At 52.2% G+C, this 20,310-nt stretch overlaps 2 protein-coding genes and 1 pseudogene across 5 annotated transcripts in view; 1 reads left to right on the top strand and 2 right to left on the bottom strand.

The window, feature by feature from the left end:
- SF3A3 (splicing factor 3a subunit 3) overlaps window positions 1-4,184 on the bottom strand; it is a 32,891-nt gene extending 28,707 nt beyond the window's left edge. The window contains exons 1-4 of the mRNA XM_015135763.3: window positions 4,032-4,184; window positions 3,681-3,728; window positions 1,958-2,010; window positions 1,750-1,855 (exon numbers count right to left, since the gene is read on the bottom strand). Of these exons, the coding sequence (XP_014991249.1) occupies window positions 1,750-1,855; window positions 1,958-2,010; window positions 3,681-3,728; window positions 4,032-4,127 (303 nt within the window). The 5' untranslated portion in view covers window positions 4,128-4,184. The remainder of the gene's footprint in view (window positions 1-1,749; window positions 1,856-1,957; window positions 2,011-3,680; window positions 3,729-4,031) is intronic.
- Window positions 4,185-5,644: 1,460 nt separating this feature from the next.
- LOC114674983 (U6 spliceosomal RNA) lies at window positions 5,645-5,740 on the top strand (annotated as a pseudogene).
- A 5,654-nt stretch (window positions 5,741-11,394) lies between these two features.
- On the bottom strand, window positions 11,395-20,310 carry FHL3 (four and a half LIM domains 3). 4 transcript variants are annotated; one of them, XM_077994332.1, is made up of 6 exons: window positions 20,265-20,310; window positions 13,883-14,058; window positions 13,600-13,774; window positions 12,593-12,762; window positions 12,314-12,500; window positions 11,395-12,189 (listed from the first exon to the last, which is right to left on the bottom strand). In XM_077994332.1, the coding sequence occupies exons 2-6, from the start codon at window positions 14,036-14,038 to the stop codon at window positions 12,035-12,037; spliced, it is 843 nt and encodes a 280-aa protein (XP_077850458.1). In that variant the 5' UTR covers window positions 14,039-14,058; window positions 20,265-20,310; the 3' UTR covers window positions 11,395-12,034.

Genomic DNA, 20,310 nt, shown 5'->3' with positions numbered 1-20,310 from the left:
CCACGTTGGCCAGGCTGGTCTCAAACTCTTGACTTTGTGATCCACCTGCCTCAGCCTCCCAAAGTGCTGGAATTACAGGTGTGAGCCACTGAACCCGGCTGCTACCAGCCTTTCAAATGCATGTTCCATACTCCATACTTATATTTCCCCATTACCCATCTTTACCTTGTGACCAGATTTCCATTCCTACTACTTTAATGAAACAGCAATCCTGGCAGTTATCAATCAGTAAGTTGACACCATGACTGCCTTTCTGAAACTCTCTTTTGCTTAACTTCTGTAAGGCAACACCACCTGGAGTGGTCATGTGACCTTTCTGATGAAAGCCTTCCCAGGCCCTTTTTCTCTTAACTACCTTATTATAAGTGAGCTCCAGGGTATATGAGGGCTAGGCGCGGTGGCTCACGCCTGTAATCCCAGCACTTTGGGAGGCCGAGGTGGGTGGATTATGAGGTCAGCAGATCGAGACTATCCTGGCTAACATGGTGAAACCCTGTGTCTACTAAAAAATACACAATATTAGCCGGGCGTGGTGGCGGGCACCTGTAGTCCCAGCTACTCAGGAGGCTGAGGCAGGAGAATGGCGTGAACTCGGGAGGTAGAGTTTGCAGAGAGCCGAAATCGTGCCACTGCACTCCAGCCTGGGTGACAGAGTGATTCCATCTCAAAAAAAAAAAAAAAAGACAGAGTTAGGAGCATAATTTATTGGGGGGAGTAATTTCTTTTTTTTTAAATCTTTTTTTTTTTTTTTGGTTGAGACAGAGTCTCCCTGTGTCGCCCAGACTGGAGTGCAGTGTCCGGATCTCAGCTCACTGCAAGCTCCGCCTCCCGGGTTCACGCCATTCTCCTGCCTCAGCCTCCCGAGTAGCTGGGACTACAGGCGTCCGCCACCTCGCCCGGCTAGTTTTTGTATTTTTTAGTAGAGACGGGGTTTCACCGTGTTAGCCAGGATGGTCTCGATCTCCTGACCTTGTGATCCACCCGTCTCGGCCTCCCAAAGTGCTGGGATTACAGGCTTGAGCCACCGCGCCCGGCCTGGGGGGAGTAATTTCTGTGAAAGACAAAAAGGAGGAGAAAGCAGGATTAGGCCAGGATAGCCTAGACCACAATGCAGATTGGACAAAATCTTGACCCACCCAATGGGGAGCCGTGGAGCAAAGATAACTCATCAGAGGAGTCTCACAGTGGACCAAATTGCTGGGCCCTAGTACCCATACTGTGCTTAGTCACTGGCCAGGAGCTGCCCACGAAATGTGGCCTTGGCTTTTTTTTGAGATGAAGTCTCACTCTTGTCCCTCAGGATGGTGTGCAATGGCGCAATCTCGGCTCACTGCAACCTCCGCCTCCCGGGTTCAAGTGATTCTCTTGCCTCAGCCTCCCAAGTAGCTGGGATTATAGGCGCATGCCACCATGCCTGGCTAATTTTTGCATTTTTAGTAGAGATGGGGTTTCACTATGTTCGTCAGGCTGGTCTCGAACTCCTGACCTCAGGTGATCCGCCGACCTCAGCCTCCCACAGTGCTGGGATTACAGGTGTGAGCCACCGCACCCGGCCAGCCTTGGCTTCAAAGCTGAGGGAGATGCTGAAAACACTGCAGTTGTAGGATGTCAGCTAACTATGGTCCTTGCACCTAAATGGCAAGTTCTTTCTTGAAGTGCATTTGAATAGCACATGTCCAGTTTCCTTTATACCTTTCCTTTATATGCTTTAAAGATAGGTCTGGAGAAAATACTTTTCGGAGGACATACCTCATTTGGGTGCTTCCGGTGGAATTCCTTTATTTGCTTGAGTCTATTATAGAATTCAGCAAACTCATTGGGTCCTGAAATAGCATTGAGCTCCTCCTTTCGTAATCTGCAATTTCAGGAAAATTTCAAAGATAGAGCACAAAGTCAGTCCTCTAACCATGGCTCCTCAGAAGCACTAACTCCTAGATTAGCTGTGACTGTCACTTACCCATCCTTATCATCATACAAATCCCTCAGGTTCCCACTGACCTCCATATACCTCTGAAAGGCAAATACAAAACCATCAGAATGAGGCAATTTGCACAAATGTAGAGCTAAGCAAACAACAAGGGCTCTCCAGTCAAAGCCCAGGGCAATCTCAAGAGATACGGACATGGTCTTAACAGTTCTGTGCTTCCTAGTACCTTTAATAGCCCTGTTTCCTGGTTAGTTTTTCAATAGCCCTTTAACAGCCCTGATTCCTGGTTAGTTTTTTAAGCAGGTCGATTGGAAGATTACCTAAATGATAACATTTAAGGGGTGGCTCCTATTTTTACATACCACCGATGCCTAACTTTCCCTGTAACAGACTCACCCTCTTTGGCTAAACACTAGCTCCCACCTAACATCCTCAAAGATAAAGATGATATTCACTATTTCAAAAAGCTTGACTGAGGAGTAGACAGGCTAAATAAACATTACATAGGCTTCCTTTGTAGTCAAAATATACTAATTCGGGATGGTACAGGTACATAGTCCCCTCCTCCAAAACTTTTGGGCCCAGATTTGTTTCAGAATTTGGAATTTTTAAGTTCAGAAAAGGTATCACATATTATGTAACAGCCCTAGTGGAATCTGGAGCACACAGTTCTGCAGTAAACCTTATACCTTATTTACTAAGTGGGGTAAATTAAAGACCATAAAAAGCCTATCACAGGTTCAGGCCAGTAAACCTGTCAAGTGAGAGCAGGTCAGATTTTGACACCAAATAATCACCCAAGGGGAAAAAAATAAAATCCTTGGTTTTCAGAGTATTTTGGGGCTGAGGGCTTGTAATCTGATCATCTCCTGAAAATCAGAAGGTCCAAGTAAGTCTTTTATTCCTTTTTAAACAGGTTTCAAACGTACCCAAGAGTAAGGAACGTAGTAAAATGAACCTCCATTTACTCATCACCTTGTTTAAAAATTTAAATAGCATCTTGTTTTTCTTTTAAGTAATAAATTGAACTACTACCAGACAAATGCAGTTTAGTAGTCCAAAATGCTTTAAAGCAGTATCCTGGGAGAAAAACACTAATATACGGTATACATACATACATATATATATATATATATTTTTTTTTTTTTTTTTTAAGGCAAGGATTGTAGCTGTGCACCTGAGTCATGGACTCCTCATAACTATTGTTTGCACATCCAAGGGATACAGGATGCTGTAAGAACGGACACGTGTAAGCCAGGCGCAGTGGCTCAAGCCTGTAATCCCAGCACTTTGGGAGGCCGAGGTAGGTGGATCACGAGGTCAGAAGTTCGAGACCAGTCTGACCAAAATGTTGAAACTCCGTCTCTACTAAAAATACAAAAATTAGTTGGTGGCGAGCGCCTGTAATCCCAACTACTCCGGAAGCTGAGGCAGGAGAATCGCTTGAACCCGGGAGTCGGAGGTTGCAGGGAGCCGAGACCGCGCCTGGGCAACAGAGCGAGACTCCGTCTCAAAAGAAAAAAAAAAGGGGGGCACCTTTCCGATTAACGAAGAATGCGTAAGAGTTCCCCATTCAGAGAACTGAGGAAGCACCCTTACATCCGGCAGCCTGTGGACATCTGTCCAGGCAGAGAGCTCGCGACTGGCCAATCCGGTTACCTTTAGCCAGTGCTCATACTGAGACCCCGCACTTCACTTCCCCTCTCTTTTCCCGCCCTCGCCAACCCAGAGTGACAGACAGCTGGGCACTCACATCTTGCATGGCCCGAGTGCGGTGATCAGAATTGATCTGGTCCCGGAGCTGAAAAAGCAAACGGTGACACAAACGCCGTTAGCTTGCGTTCTGGAATAGAAAAGGCCGCCCGAGGGCGGAGCTTACCCGCTCAGGTTTTATCCGCTCAGGTTTTAGCAGCTGAGGAAGAAAGGCCTCTGGGGCTCTGGACCCCGGGAGGAGGTTACCAAGACCGGAGCTCGGAGAGGGAGCCCCGGAGGAGGCAGGAGGCGGAGTGCGGGGAGGCGCTGAGGGCCAAAGCAAGCTCTCAGAGGTCAAACACGGGATTGAGGCCCATGCCCCTGCCGCAGCCCCTGCTCAGACCCCACTCACCGTGGACTTCTTAGTGAGCATCTCTTTAGCCATGACGTCCATGAGCCGTTCCTTCTCCTCATGATAGCGCCGCTGCTGCTCCAGTATTGTCTCCATCTTCCCTTAGCCGCAGCCTCCCAATTCAGACCACCTACACGGCCGGAAGCAACTCCTGCCGCCCGGCGCGCCTGAGTCCCCACGTTGCGCATCCAGCTGCATCAAAGTTCCGCGAGTGCCGGAAGTGCCCGGGGACTTAGGAAAACATGAGCACCACAAGGAAGGCCAGTCTATGTTATGGAGATGGCAACAGTGCCACCTGCTGGTCGGAGGTGTGGTGGAGCGATGCCGAGAGGTTTGCAGATACCTCCAGGGGGCATAGGAAAACCCAAGAGCCCGAGGTTCAGCGGACCGCTTCCTGGGGCTTGCTGGGGCCGGCTGGTCGGGCAGGTACACTGTGGGGACTGCGCGAGCAGTTGGAGTGCAGCTGGGAGATGGGAAACCGGAACTTGAGGACGCAGCTTTCAGCGTAAATTATGAGAACATTTTCTGCTTCTCTGGACTTCAGCACCTTTCTTAGTAAAATGGGAATAGTGGGGTTTTGCTGGTGGTGTTTTTAAAGAAATTCACATGTGAGGCTGGGCGCGGTAGCTCACGCCTGTAATCCAGCACTTTGGGAAGCGGAGGCGGGCGGATCACTTGAGGTCAGGGGTTCGAGACCAGCCTGGCCAACATGGTGAAACCCCGTCTTTACTAAAAACAAACAAACAAAAATTAGCCGGGCGTGGTGGCACACACCTGTAGTCTCAGCTACTCCGGAGGCTGAGGCAGGAGAATCTCTTGAACCTGGGAAGCAGAGATTGCAGTGAGCTGAGATCGTGCCACTGCACTCCAGCCTGGGCAACAGAATGAGACTCAGTCTCAAAAAAAAAAAAAAAAAAAAAAAAAAGGAAGAAAGAAATTCACGTGTAGAAACGACTTGTCTATCGGCAGGGAATATGTTAAATAAAATACTGTGCATCCAACGGGCCAACGAGGTCAGATCAAGACCATCCTGTCTAACATGGTGAAACCCCACCTCTACTAAAAATACAAAAAATTAGCCGTCATGGTGGCACACGCCTGTAGTCACAGCTACTCGGGAGGCTGAGGCAGGAGAATCGCTTGAACCCAGGAGGCAGACATTGCAGTGAGCTGAGATCAAGCCACTGCACTCCAGCCTGGGCGACAGAGACAGACTCCGTCTCAAAAAAAGTAAAATAAAATAAAATACTGTGCATCCAAGCAGAGGAAGACCAGCTGTGAAATGCTATACAGCCTTAAAAAAAAAAAAAAAAAGATTGTGTCTATATATCTTCACTTGTAAGTAGAGAAATGCAAACATGTCCATGTGTTCACATGTTCACGGCGGCATTATTCATAATAGACAAAAACTGGATGCAACCCAATCGTCTATTAACTGGCAAATGGATAAAGTGTGGTATATCTATACAGTACAATGGAACATTATCCTGCAATAAATGAATACTACAATGATGAACCATGAAAGCATCATGCTAAGTGAAAGAAGCCAGATAGAAAAACAACAGTGTATGTTCAGATAAAATGTCCAGAACGGTGTTAAAAGAAAAACACTGGTGCTCACTATGGCAGCACATATACTAAAATTGGAACCATACAGAGATTAGCATAGCCCCTGCGAAACAAAAAAACCAAACCAAAAACACCGGTTACAGCTTGGCCTTTGCCTTATTTGAACACGGTTTGCATAGTTTGCCATTTGATTGGCCAAAACTCGGTGATTGGCAAAGGGTAGGCTATGGTCTGTTTACAACTCCATTTAGGTTATAGTTCACCATATACAGAGAAACCTTTAGGCTAAATTTAAAATATGTAAGGAGGCAGCTTTAGGCTAAACTTGATTTAACAAAGGCAAATCTATGGAGGCAGAAAGTATATGAGTGGTTGCTTGTGACCGGCGGAGAGATTGGAAGTGATTACAAATGCGCACAAGGAATCCATTTTGGACAGATAGCAATGTTCTAAAATTGGATTGAATACAGTTGCATAACTCTATTCACTTTACTAAAATTAATTGCACTGTACTGTTAAAATGGGTGAATTTTATGGTATATAAATTATACTTCAATAAAACTGTTAAAAACTCTATATGAACTCACATGGAGAGATGGCCACACAAACTGAAAAAAGCTAGATGCACAAGTGTGTATAAAAATAGATGTGCAAAGAGATTATTTCTGTAAGGATATCCAAGTAACAGTAAACAGTGGTTGTTCCTGAGCAGACAGCCTTGGAGATCTGATATGGGAGATTTTTCTTTGTATACACCCCAAGCACAGCATGAAAAGTTATTTTTAAACACACTTTTTCAATTTAAAAATTAATTTAAAACTGAAAATACATATGTGCACATTTATGTTTAACAAAAAAGAATGAGGACATAATACATCACATTATTAGTAATTTACCTATTGTTCACTTTTTTCTTTTTCTTTTTTTGATAGGGTCTCTCTCTGTTGCCCCAGGCTGGAGTACAGTGGCATGATCATGGCTCACTGCAGCCTCCACCCCTGGGGCGCCCACATGTGGGGGCCACCACCCTGGTTAATTTTCTTTTTCCCCACGTAACAAAAGCCACATTTAAAGTTTTGTTTTGGGAGTCTCGATCTGTCGCCAGACTGGAGTGCGGGGGCGCGATCTCAACTCACGGCAACCTCCACCTCCCGTGTTCAAACGATTCTCCTGCCTCAGCCTCCTGAGTAGCTGGGATTACAGGTGCATGCCATCACACCTGGCTTATTTTTGTATTTTTAGTAGAGACGGGGTTTTGCTCTGTTGGCCAGGCTGGTCTTGAACTCCTGACCTCAGGGTGATCTGCATGCCTTAGCCTCCCAAAATGCTGGGATTACAGGTGTGAGCCACTGCACCCAGTCAAGGATTTTTTTGTTTGTTTGTTTGTTTTGAGACAGGGTCTTGCTGTGTCATCCAAGCTGGAATGCAGTGGCACGATCTTGGCTCACTGCAACCTCCGCCTCCTGGGTTCAAGCATTCTGCCTCAGTCTCCCTAGTAGCTGGGATTACAGGTGTGTGGCACCATGCCCAGCTACTTTTTGTATTTTTAGTAGGGATAGGGTTTTGCTCTGTTGGCCAGGCTGGTCTTGAACTCCTGACCTCAGGGTGATCCGCCCACCTTGGCCTCCCAAAATGCTGAAATTACAGGCATGAGCCACCACACCAGGCCGAGGTTTTTATGTTTTTTGAGACAGGGTCTTGCCAAGCTGGAGTGCAGTAGCATGATCTTAGCTCACTGCAGCCTCGACCTCCTGGGCTAAAGCTATCCTCCCACTTCAGCCTCCTGAGTAGCTGGGACTATAAGTGCGCGCCACTACACCCTCCTAGTTTTTGTGTTTTTTGTAGAGACAGGGTTTTTTGCCATGTTGCCCAGGCTGGTCTCAAACTCCTGGACTCAAGCGATCTTCCTGCGTTGGCTGGGATTATAGGCATGAGTCACCAGACCTGCTGTAATTTTTGTTTGTTTGTTTTTGTTTTGTTTTTGTTTTTTACTAGAGATGAGGTCTCACTGTGGTGCCCAGGCTGGTCTGCAACTCCTGAGCTCAAGCAATCCTCCTGCCTTGGCCTCCCAAAGTGCTGCGATTACAGGCATGAGCCACTGCACCCAGCCCAATTTGTCTACAATAAACATGAATTACTTTTTGTTTCTAAAAGTTTGAAAACAGGCTGGGTGCGGTGGCTCACGCCTGTAATCCCAGCACTTTGGGAGGCCAAGCTGGGAATTTCGCTTAAAGCCAGGAGTTCTAGAACAGTCTGGGCAACATAGCGAGACCTCATCTCTACAAAAAAATAAGAAAATTAGCTGGGCTTGCTGGCACTTGCCTGTACTCCCAGCTACATGGGAGGCTGAGGCAGGAGGATCACTTGAGCCCAGGGGTTCGAGGTTATAGTGAGCTATGATCATGCCACTGTACTCCAAGCCTGGGTGACACGGTCTCAAAAAAGAAAAAAAAAATGTTTGAAAAAACGGAGGCCGGGCATGGTGACTCACGCTTGTAATCCCAGCACTTTGGGAGGCCGAGGTGGCAGATCACAAGGTCAAGAGATCGAGACCATCCTGGCCAACATGGTGAAACCCCTGTCTCTACAAAAAACACAAAAAAATTACTGGGTGTTGTGGCGCATGCCTGTAGTCCCAGCTACTTGGGAGGCTGAGACAGGAGAATCACTTGAACCCAGGAGGTGGAGGTTGCAGTGAGCCGAGATCACGCCACTGCACTCCAGCCTGGCGATAGAGTGAGGCTCTGTCTAAATAAATAAATAAATATAAAATTGAAATAACGACCTGTGTTCTGCCCACTCATGGGGGTGTTACGAGGATCTTATTTGTATATCGGAAATTTAAGCAGGACTGCCAAGCTTAGGGAAAGGAACCAGTCACAGTGCATCTGGGGCTTTTCCTGGGACATTAGGAAAGAGGTAAAGTAGAAATCTCCATTCAGGGAGTGTGGAGACTCAGCAAATATTTTTTGTTTTGTTTTGTTTTTTGGGGGTATAAACTTCGGTATTTCTTGAATATGAGATGCCATCAAATGTAAACTCAGTATTATTTTATGCTTTACTAAGGAAGAGAGAAAAAATTGTCAATTAAACAATGACACATCTTTGATTATACGTCTGGGTTTCTTCTTTTTTTAAGATGGAGTTTTGCTCTTGTTCCCCAGGCTGGAGTGCAGTGGCGCGATCTTGGCTCACTGCAACTTCCACCTCCGGATTCAAGTAATTCTCCTGCCTCAACCTCTGGAGTAGCTGGGATTACAGGTGCCCACCACCACACCCAGCTAATTTTTGTATTTTTAGAAGAGGTGGGGCTTCATCATGTTATCCAGGTTGGTCTCAAACTCCTGACCTCAGGTGATCCACCCGCCTCGGCCCCCCAAAGTGCTGGGAGGCGTGAGCCACTGCGCCTGGCCTTGATTATATGTCTGGGTTTCTAAGATGTTAAGTCTGAAAAATGTTTGTATTGAAATAAATCAAACAGTTTCGTGGCTGTACATCTCTTACTTCCCGTGAGGTGGGTGGACTGCCTTACCACCACCATCCTCCAGTCACTCTGTCTCAAACCTGATGCCTTTCTGCCCCTAAATGTTTCTCCATCCCCACTCCAGGGAGTAAGTCTTGCCTTTTCCATTCGAGCTGCTACCTGCTGCAAGCTGTCTCACCTGGACCACTACACTGGCCTCCAAACCAGCCTGCTCATCTTACCCCTCCACTCCATTATTCATGCTGCAGCCAGCATGATCTTTCTACAACTCCGCTCACCCCAGGCCCCTGCTTAAACAGTTCCATAGGCTGCATTTCCTGCAGGGTGAGGTCTGTGCAACTTGGCATTCAGCTTTTAAGGACCTGGGCTCTGCCTGCCATTTTACTCTCCTGGCACTTCCTCCAAATGGAATTACTTGCTACTTCCCCAAAACACCGTATGTTCTCAGACCTCCAGGCCTTTGCACCAGTTGTTTTCTATGCTTGGACTGCTCTTCCTCAACAAGTATTTATTGAACACATAGTAAGTGCCAGGAGCTGAGAACGAGGCGGGTGCAAGGCAGGCAGGATCTCAGTCCTTATTTAGGCTGGTGGGAGAGAGAAACAAAACCGTAAGCCTATATGGTAATTATTAAGTATAAACACACGTGGTAGGCATTCATAAAGGTTTCCTGAAAATGTCGGGGAGGGTGGGGCGCGGTGGCTCACGCCTGTAATCCCAGCACTTTGGGAGCCCGAGGTGGGCGGATCACTTGAGGTCGGGAGTTCGAGACTAGCCTGACCAACATGGAGAAACCCTGTCTCTACTAAAAATGTTTACAAAAACAACCCTGGGTCGGGCGTGGTGGCTCACGCCTATAATTCCAGCACTTTGGGAGGCCAAGGCGGGTGGATCACTTAAGCTCAGGAGTTGCAGACCCGCCTGGCCAACATGATGAAACCCCATCTACTAAAAATACAAAATTAGCAGCATTTGGTGGCACATGCCTGTAAATCCCGCTACTAGGGAGGCTGAGGCAGAAGAATTACTTGAACCTGGGAGACGGACGTTGCGGTGAGCCGAGATCGCGCCACTGCACTCCAGCCTGGGTGACAAGTGAGAAACTCCGTCTCAAAAAACAAAAAAAAGAAAATGTCGGGGAGGGAACTTAGAGGGCGGGTCAATAGGTGCAGCAAACTGCCGTGCAGACGTATACCTAACAAACCTGCACGTTCTGCACACGTGTCCTGGAACTTAAAGTAAAATTAAAAAAAAAAAAGAAAGAAAGAAAAAGGAAAATGTCAACCACGGCTTCAGAAAGCGATTGGAGCCCAGGATCTACCAGTGACTACCTATGTGACTTGGGGCAGCTGACTGCGCGCGTCTCCACTTCTGTGTAATGGCAGTAATAATGCCCCCCCACAGGATTTCGGGGAGGATTTAATACGCGATACATACAATCTCGCGGTTTCCGCTGGGCCGGAGGGGCCCCCCTACTCCAGGGCGCCGAGGGTCCGCCTGCCCAGGGCCGGGCCCCGCCGCAGGCAGCTGTGGGCGCCACTGTGTGCGCGTACCTGCCCGGAGAGCCGGACTGCCAGGCCCAGACCGCGGACGCCAGGGTCTGGCACAAGGGGCATCGGACGCCAGGCGAGGGGAGCGTCGCCCCGCCCATCTCCCCACTTTGGGGGACAGCCCCCCTCGCTCATTCCCGCCTCCACCCTTGACTTGAATCACTGTTGGGGGGGGGTGGGAGGGGGTGGGACGGGGCGTGACCCATTCATGCCGGGAATCGGATCCAGATGTTCCCGTGGCGTGTGCAGCTGCATCCTTGCCTTTTTTGGCAAAAAACGTGCGGTCGCGAGCCGATCCCGGGCCGCCCTCGTTAATCCTTGGGAAGAGGGGGAAGGGGGCTGAGAGGGTCTAGGCCCAGACTGGGGATCGGAACCGGGTCCTTGCTCTGCGGGCTTTGGGAAGGGCTGTTGGCGGAGGGGACTATTGGTACCAGCCAATTAAGGCACCCCATCGCCACCCTCGCTTTCGTCTGGAACCTCCCCCAAACCCCTCCCTTCCCTGCATGGAGGAAAAAGCCCTCTGCCAGCAGGGAGGCAGGCCGAGCTCCAGAGGGACGGTAGCCGTGGCGGGGATCCCCTTCATGGGGAGAGACTTCCCACCCCGTGGCCCGGCCCCCCTCCACCCCGCCCTGCAAGGACGAGGTCTAGAAGAGATTCTGAGCCTCCCAGTCTGCAAAAACCCTTCCTTCCCCTTTATACCCTGCGCGCGCACGCGCACACACACACACACACACACACAGGCACACACGGAGGCCCCTGCTTCCTCACACCGCTTTATTGCAGAATCTGGAAGGGGGGTGAGCCAATCTCACCCCTCTGCCCATCTATGGGCAAAATGGAGCTGAAATAAAATGAGAAGACACTCGGTGGCCACCAGCTGGGCAGCACCCTGTACCCTAGGGCCCCCTCATCGGTGGGCCCCTGATCGCTGTCCCCACAGCCTCAGCCCCGGGGGGATGGGGTGGGGCAGGTCAAGCTTGAGAACAGTCCACTTTTGAGGACTTCTCAGGCACCCATAGGAGACCTAAAACCTATAAAGAGAAGTCTAGATTTAAGGGGGCCTAAGTCCCAGAGCCCAGGTTTGGAGGGCTGGGGTCTAGAGCCCTGATTTGGGGAGAGGACTCAGTCTGGGAACCCAGACTGCAGGGGAGAGGGTGAGTTCTGGAGTCCAGGTGTGGGGAGGCAGCTTGACTCATGGAGGCTCTATAAGAGCCCAGGTTTGGGGGCCTGGGTCAGGGAGTACCAGTTTGGGGATGCTGGCGTGGAGAAACAATCCTGGAGCCCAGAGGGCGACCCATTTTTTTTGGTTGGGGGGTGGGGCTAAGTCCCAGAGGTGGTTTAGAAAAGGAGCTACAGTCCTGGGCCCGTGGTATGGGAAAGCCTGGGTCCAGGAGCCTGGCTCAGGGCCCTGCCTGGCTACAGCCCTGGCAGAGCACTTGGTCTCCATCCGGCACGAAGCCTTGGCCCACCAGGGAGGTAGAGCAGCGGGCGCAGGAGAAGCAGTTGTGGTGCCAGTGTCGGTCTTCAAAGGACACATACTTGCCTCCACCGAGTCCTGGAGGGAGGCTGGAAGTTAGCTCTGCAGATCTAGGGATGGTCCGGCCCTCAACTTCACCCAATACCACATCCCATTCCCTTGCCTGCACCCTACCCACTCCGTTCTTTGACCCTTGTCCCACCTACGATGGGGCGCTTGCAGCTGCTGCACTTAGGTGCAAAGAGTTCTCCAAAACAGGCCACACAGTAGGGATCTTCATCCCGGGAGGTGAACTGCTGCCCTGCCAGGGGCGTCTGGCAGCCGGTACAGACCAGACATTCTCGATGCCAGGGCTGATCACGGTATGTCACTCCACCCTGTGTCAGCGTCTGTGGGGGCAGCATTCATTAGTAGGTATGAGTGGGGATTCCCACCCCACGACAGGCCTTACTCACCCCCACCTGGCTGGCCCAGCCCCCACCTTGCTGCAGCGGGCGCAGCGAGGAGCAAACTTGTTCTCATAGCAGGGCACGCAGTAGTGAGCACCCTTGTCGGGCACAAAGGAACGGGAGCCCAGCGGCTGCTCACAGCCACTGCACAGGAAGCAGTGCTCATGCCATGTCTGGCCTCCGTACTCCAGCTTCCGGGACCCTGTGGGGAACAGGGGTCCCATTTAGAGGCTGTGTCCCATGCTCCTGAGGGCCACCCTCTGTAACTTCCCCGGGAGTCTCCACTCCTCTCGCAGCCTGAGCAGGGTGGTGTCCAGTGCACATGCAGCAAGAACCCCCCTGCCCCATGTACATTACACATGCTAACCTCTCCCCAGACACCGGACATGATGACCCAGCTAGACACGAGGATTTTGGCATATGTTAAGCCCCCATATGTCCCAGAAATGACAATTTCAGCACATATCGAGCCTCCATGTAACAGTCATGAAGTCTCACTATGAGCTAAGCCCTCATATAACAGATGTGATGATTTCAGCACTCACACGGGACCCCACATGTACCAGGCAAGTAAGTATATGCCCTAATGCCCTCGGCATGACAGGTTCAGTACATGCTAAGCCCTCGCATCTCCTTGGCACACCATTCTCCATAGGTACTGAGTCCCAACATTTCTATTAGGCATGCAGGTCCCCACACATGTTAAGCCCTCTGTTTACCTGCCTCTGCACACACTAAGACCCAATGCAATAAGCACGACAGTCTCAGCACACCTCTAGTTCCTACATGTACTAAACATGCAGATACTCACACATGCTAAGCCCCCAAGTATGTATCACATGTGTCAATCTGCCTGCACATAGTAACCCCCAGTATACCAGGCAAACAGATCCTGCATATACTAAATTTCCAGAAACATGCTGTGTGTGCAGGTCTTTACACAGACGAAGTCTCCATGTATCAGACAGACACATGCAAAGACCCTATGCAGATGCCAGGCATGCCAGTTCTCACACAAGATGAGCCCCTGAGGACATACCAGGCATGACAGTTTCCCCACAGGCGGAGCACTGCGAGGAAAACGCACTGCAGTAGCAGTCATTGCAGAGCAGCTCACTGTCCTGGCAGGTGAAGGGTTCATCGGCTAGTGAGCGCTGGCAGCGGCAGCAGCGGAAGCAGCCCTCGTGGAAATGGCGGTCTTCATAGAACAGCTCCTGTGGCGAACACAGCGGGGGCACTGGCACCCAGGCCTGGTGGATCCATCCTTTGCCCCCTTCCACTGGTCACCACCCACCTCCTGCCTGGCCTGGCCCTCTCCTTACCCTCGAGTCATGCCCGATAAGCTGCTGGCACTCGGCGCAGGTGTTGGCAAAGGTATTGTCATAGCAGGGCACACAGTAGGGGCCGCTGTCTGTCTGGATGTACTTGCGTCCATACAGGGACTCGCTGCATTTTGCACAGTCAAATGACTCGCTCATCGTGGCAAGGAGAGAGAACCCTGTTAGGAGCACAAGGTGGAACTGGGGTCACACAGAGAGGCTGTGACTTGGCTCCTGGCAAATAGGCCTCTGCATTCAAAACACAGAAACAGACCCGGCATAGGAAATGCCAGTTCAGAGTAGGTGGTGATGGGGAAGGGGTGCTTCCGGGAAACCAGGAGTCCCGCATGTTTCTTTCTGTATTTAACTGGGGATAGGAAGAGGTCAGAAAAAAAACCAGGAAGCAGAAGTTGTTTTCTTATCTAGGCCCTAGCAGATCTAGGGGGAGGGGGCTTTTCCTGGGTCGGTGACTCATTTCCTGCCTCAGCCAGCATTTAGCCTCCACTGTCCCGACTGTCCCCAGCGTGGGAGAAGCAGGGGCAGGGAGCCACCCCACTCTACTCCAGATGAGCAGTACTCCCACCCTCTCCTGACTCGGGACTTTAGGAATATGGATCAAGGAACCCTTACCCAGAGCTCTGGAGTACGGAACTTAAGAGATGGGAATGGGCTGTTCCTAGCCCCTCCTGATCCAAAAAACAGTGGAATGCTAGAGAGGTGCTGGACTGATGAATGGTGGAGGAGGCCAGTGTGAGAGGTTAGGCCTTCCCTCCCGGGGCATCAGCCAAAGAGGCTCAAGCAGGAAGGAAATCCTGCAGGCTGGACACAGCCAGGCTTCCCCAGCTAGACCCTCTGCCCTCATCCCCCTACCGCCACTGTGTCTCTGGTCACACTGGCTTGGACAGCCTTGGCCTGTAACATCTGCAGCAGCTGTGGCAGCACAGATGGCCAGATGTCAGGTTTTGCCAGCAATGGGGAGAAAAAAGGAAAATGAAGTGTCGGGTGAGGCAGAGGGGAACTGGAGACAGACTGAGAGTGCAGTGTGCCCCCTGCCACCTCCTGCTAGCATCTGGCAAAACCCCAGTATCTTTCCATCCCCTGGGGTCATGATTTCCCTCCCACTGCCTCTGGGAGAGAAGGTCTCTCCCACCTTTTCTGATTTCTCAGGGTTTGGGACTAGGGAGCTGAAAGCAGAGACAGCAAGAGCCAGTGAAGACATTTTGTCCCCAGTCAGGCCCCATCTTGGGTGGGGAGTAGGACAAGGGGGAGCCCTGAGAGCTGCTGCTGGAGACACCCAGCCCCCGACCAAACCTCAGACACTTTCCATTTTCTCAGGAACAAAGCATGTTTGTGGGATGAGGTCATCCACACAGCTGCCTCTGGAACAGGAGCCTGGGGAGTAGAGCGGTAGGGAAGTGGGGTTCCCAAACCTTTCTGCTGCCTGATTCCAGTCACTAGCCCCAAAGTCAGAGCTCCCACCCCTGCTCTCTTCTATCATGAAGCCTGCTCTCTAAGAGCTGGGATACTGGGCTAGTGGAGAGGAACCACCAGGACCCATAGGAAGGAGATGTTCTCACAGCTGTGGATGAGCCCGGGGAAGTTACAGTGACACACAAAGGAATCCACCAACCCACTCTCCCACAAGGCCCCAGTGCTGGCAGTCACCAGGGCCTGCCCTGGCTCAAGCTGAAGGAAAAGTCCTCCTTTTCTCATCCACCCCCAGTGCGAAATTCTTGACAAAAAGCGCTGCTCTGGCTTGAAGTTCAGACTCCAGGCACCAGCAGACGCCCCCAGCTTGGAGGCCTGACTCTCCATACATCAAGCCTCTGTGCAATGGGAGAACAGCCAGCTCCCACTTCAGGCCAGGGTATGAGGCCACCAGGGGCCAGGGTCTTTAGAGCTGGAACTCCTGGGCTGGGGGCTACGGTGAAAGGTAGAGAAGATACTCTTCTTTCTCAGCCCCTTTCCTGCCACTCAGGCCCAGGTTTCCTCTGGCCCAACATCTGAGGATTGCCTGGGCTGTCAGCCACGGGGCAGCAGGGGGCCACACAGGTGGAATGTGTCCACGGGGGGTGCCTGGGCCTCTTCCTTCCTTCTTGGCTTGGCCCACTGCAGCTGCCACCTTCTCAGGCCCAGGCTAGCCTTGGGTCCACCCCCTGGGAGACAGTCAGCACTCAGAAACCAGGGTAACCCAAATAGGGTATGGGCATCGCTTCTATTTCCTTCCCAGAATCCCCCAATGCCCTAGTCTATCCAGCTGGACTCTGGTGAGGACAGAGTAAAGGGCACCAACAAGGCCCACCTGTCTCTGCCCATACCCCTCTCCCCGCCCTTTTCCCTGGCAAGGCTGGCGACTGAGGAGACTGAAGGGAGCCAGTCTTGTATTTCTTCCTGACTGGCAGTGGGGCGGGGTTTGGGGGAGACTGTTCCTCTACAGATGGCTCACAACCCCTGCACCTCCAACAATCTCCCCTCACAAGGCACCTCCCAGTGAACCTCCTGGAGCTCAGAATGGCTGTGTAACTGGCTATGGTGTATGAAGCCGCTCAAGCTACAAGGTTTGCATCCTGGCTCCTACACGTACTGGCTGGATGATCTTGCACAAGTCACTTAAGCTCCCCAAGCTTGTTTTCCCATCTAACTAAATGAGATACTACTACTTCCTACCTCCTAAGGTTGTTGTCAGGCTTAAATGTAATGATACTTGTAAAGCACCTGGCAGATAATAAATACTCAGAAAATAGTAGCTATTATTTTACTATTAGCACCCTCACTCATACTGGGGCCAGATAGCCCCAGTATAGTTTCACAGGCAGGTCTAGGTCAAGGAGCTGGACTGGAATTTTTTTTTTTTTTTTGAGACAGAGTCTCGCTCTGTCGCCCAGGCTGGAGTGCAGTGGCACAATCTCGGCTGTCTGCAACCTCTGCCTCCTGGGTTCAAGTGATTCTCCTGCCTCAGCTTCCCGAGTAGCTGGGACTACAGGTGTGTGCCAACATGCCTGGCTAATTTTTTGTATATTTAGTAGACATGGGGTTTCACCGTGTTAGCCAGGATGGTCTCGAACTCCTGACCTCATGATTGCCCGCCATGGCCTCCCAAAGTGCTGGAATTACAGGCACGAGCCACGGCACCCTGCCTGGACTGGAATTTTTAAATAGAGATAGGGTCTTGATATGTTGCCCAGGCTGGTTTCAAACTCCTGGGCTCAAGCTATCCTCTTACCTTGGGTTCCCAAAGTGCTGGGATTACACGCGTGAGCCACCATGCCAGCTCAGATTTTTTTTTTTTTTTTTGAGACAGGGTCTCACTCTGTCACCCAGACTGGAGTGCAGTAAGTCCATCTCAGCTCACTGCAATTTCCACCTCCCGGGTTGAAGCGATTCTCCTGCCTCAGCCTCCCGAGTAGCTGGGATTACAGGAGGGCACCACCACACCCGGCTTAAACATTTTTGTATTTTTAGTAGAGACGGAGTTTCACCATGTTGGCCAGGCTGGTGTCGGCTAGGCCTTTTTGTTTTTGTTTTTTTGTTATGAGTTGGGGTCTCACTCTGTTGCCAAGGCTGCAGTGCAGTGGCACGATCATGGCTTACGGCAGCCTTAAACTTCTGGGCTCAGCCAGGTGAGGTGGCTAATGCCTATAATCCCAGCACTTTGGGAGGCTAAGGCAGGTGGATCACCTGAGGTCAGGAGTTCAAGACCAGCCTGGCCAACATGGCGAAAACCCACCTCTGCTAAAAATACAAAAATTAACTGGGCATGGTGGCAGGCGCCTGTAATCCCAGCTACTCAGGAGGCTGAGGCAGGAGAATTGCTTGAACCAAGAAAGTGAAGGCTGCAGTAAGCTAAGATCATGTCATTACACTCCATCCTGGGTTACAACAGCAAAACTCTATCTCAAAAAAACAAAACAAAACAAAAAAAACCTACTCTGGGCTCAAGCAAGCCACCTGCCTCAGCCTCCTGAGTAGTTGGGACTACAGCCACATGCCACCATGCCCAGCTAGGTTTTTCTGTTTTTTGTAGAGATGGGGTTCTCACTATGTTGTCCAGGCTGGTCTTGAACTCCTGGTGATCCTCTGGCCTCAGCCTTCTAAAGTGCTGGGATTACAGGCGTGAACCACTGTGCCCAGCCTTGTCTGAAATTTGACCTGGACATTCTCAGCCTAGGCCCAGGGAGAGAATAGGAGGCCCCAGGCCCATGGGGCTTGCTGAGGACACCAGTGGGGGCAGTGGTTGCTCCAGCCCAGTCAGCCTGACTCTAGTAAGCATAACTCTTGAGATCTCCCACACAGGTCCACAGGTGTAGACACCTGCATGCTGCTTTGCCACTCACAAAGTCCATGCCCACCACCATCTCATCAGATCTCACAAAAGGCAGGCAGGACAGAGTATCATCCCCATTTTACAGATGAGCACAAGGAGGCAGGAATAGAGCAGGCTTATGCCCGAGGTCACTCAGTTATCAGGACCCAGGTCCCCTGCCTCCCAGGCCAGAGCTCTTCTGTCTCCCTAAAAATACTGCCCTGGTGATGAAGGGGATGATCAGCTTTTAAGGGCAGGGGGACAGGAGATGCACTAGAGCCTGGCTCTTCTCCCCAGCTGCCAGCCCTGTGATTGGAAGGCACCCAGAAGCCTTTCCAATGCCCCATGCCAACCATTCAACTCTTCTGTCCCCCACCCCCAACATGCCCACTATCCAGGAGGACCCCGGCCAGGTCCCACAGCTGTGAGTCAGGATCAGAACAGACCCCTCCCCCACCTTCTAGAAGCTGACAGGAGACTTAAGGGGAGAAATTCAACTCCCTCAACCCTCACCCTCTGCTACCGGGCACCAACCCCAAGCTCTGCTCTCCCCCATGGGACCTGGAAGTCAGAGAAGTCTAGGGAAGGGGGCTGGGGAGCAGGATCCCGCAGCTGCTCTGGGGACAGGAGAGGAACAGTTCATTCACCCTGGGTCCCCCAGGGCAGAGGCAGCCTGTCCAAGATTTGAGTTTAAAAATAAGTTGGGGCTGTCTTGGTGGCTGTGTGTGTCCACGGGGTTCTTCTTGATCTCGAACTTACTGTCTCAGGGCCTCTGCCCCATGGGGGATTGGTGGGCTCAGAGTTTCTGTTTCCCCAGAGCCTCACTTCCCAATGGTTCAGGTCTGGGTAAGTCAGGGGCTGTCCTGGAAGCTGTCAGCCCACCTAGGTCTCTCTGCCCCCACTAAGTCTCAGTCTCCGGTGTCTGTCTCTGCTTCACTCAGCATCTCTGTGTCTGGACACAGCTTCTGTCTTTAGCTTTTGGACGACTCTGTACCTTGACTGGCTGTCCCCCGGCGGCCCATGCCTCTGTGGATCTCAAGTCTTGGTCTCTTCTTGTCTACATGGCTGAATGTCTCAATCCCCACCACATCCCTTTCTCTGTCTCTATATCCAAGTCTCTTTCGCCACCTCTGCATGCCTGAGTGTCTCTGTCTCTAGTCTCTGAGTGTCTCTGCAGGCCTCAGAGAGCAGATTCAGCCTGAGGCCAATGACGCCCAAGCCTCAGGGCACCTCCAAGGCCTGGGGAAGGGCCCCAGGGAATGTGTTCGCTGGGGTCCCACGTATGTTTTCTGAAAATGCTCCAGAAAGCCTGGGACGGCCCCCATGTCTCGGGTCTGTCCACCGGTAACACTGTACGCCCGGTGTGTCCTTGTTTCAATGGTCTCGGTAGCCTCCTCCTGTGCCTCGAGTCCCTGCCTGTCTTGGTCTCTCGCTCCACTGGGCTCTGCGAGAACCTCAGTTTCTCCAGCGCTTCTGGTCGGTCTGTCTCTATCCGGCTTTTCTATTTCAAACTTAGCCCCCTCCCCCGCCCAACTCTCGCTGCCACCCCCGCCCCCGCCCCGCCCCGCCCGGCAGCCCGGAGGGGTCTAGTCCGGGCGGGCGCTCTCCCGGGCTCGGCGTGCCCCGGGCACCTGTGGCCAGAGCCTGGCGGGTACAGGGGGCCGGGGCCGCGGCTGGCCTCAGCCCTCCGCGGGTCCTTTCGCTCCCCGGCCTGGGCGCGGGGGCGGACTGCCGGGGCTGGGAGCCGGGGTCGGCGGGGCGCTCACCTCGAAGCGGGCGGCGGGAGCGGGGAGCGCGCGGCGCGGGCGGGGCGGGGAACCGGGCGCCGCGTCCCTCGGCGGCTCCTACCTGCGGGCCGGGCCAAGCGGGGGCCGAGCGAGCTGCCGGCTAGGCTGCCGACTGCAGACGGACCGTGTGGGCGAGTGGGAGCGCGGCCCCAACCCCTCCCCGAGGAAGTGAGCGCGGGCCCGCCCCGCCCGGACCCCGCCCCCGGCCCCCCAGCCCGCTGCGGGGGCCAGACCCCGCCCCCACCTCCCTTTCGGCCGCCAGCGGGCCCGGCCCCCTCCTCCTGCCCGGCCTAACCTGGCTCTCCCAACCTTCAGGCGGCCGGGACCCCGCCCCTGTCCCC

The sequence above is a fragment of the Macaca mulatta genome, chromosome 1 (genome assembly GCF_049350105.2).
Source record: "Macaca mulatta isolate MMU2019108-1 chromosome 1, T2T-MMU8v2.0, whole genome shotgun sequence".
In the NCBI taxonomy this organism is placed as follows: Eukaryota; Metazoa; Chordata; class Mammalia; order Primates; family Cercopithecidae; genus Macaca; species Macaca mulatta.
This window is presented reverse-complemented; position numbering and strand designations above follow the sequence as displayed.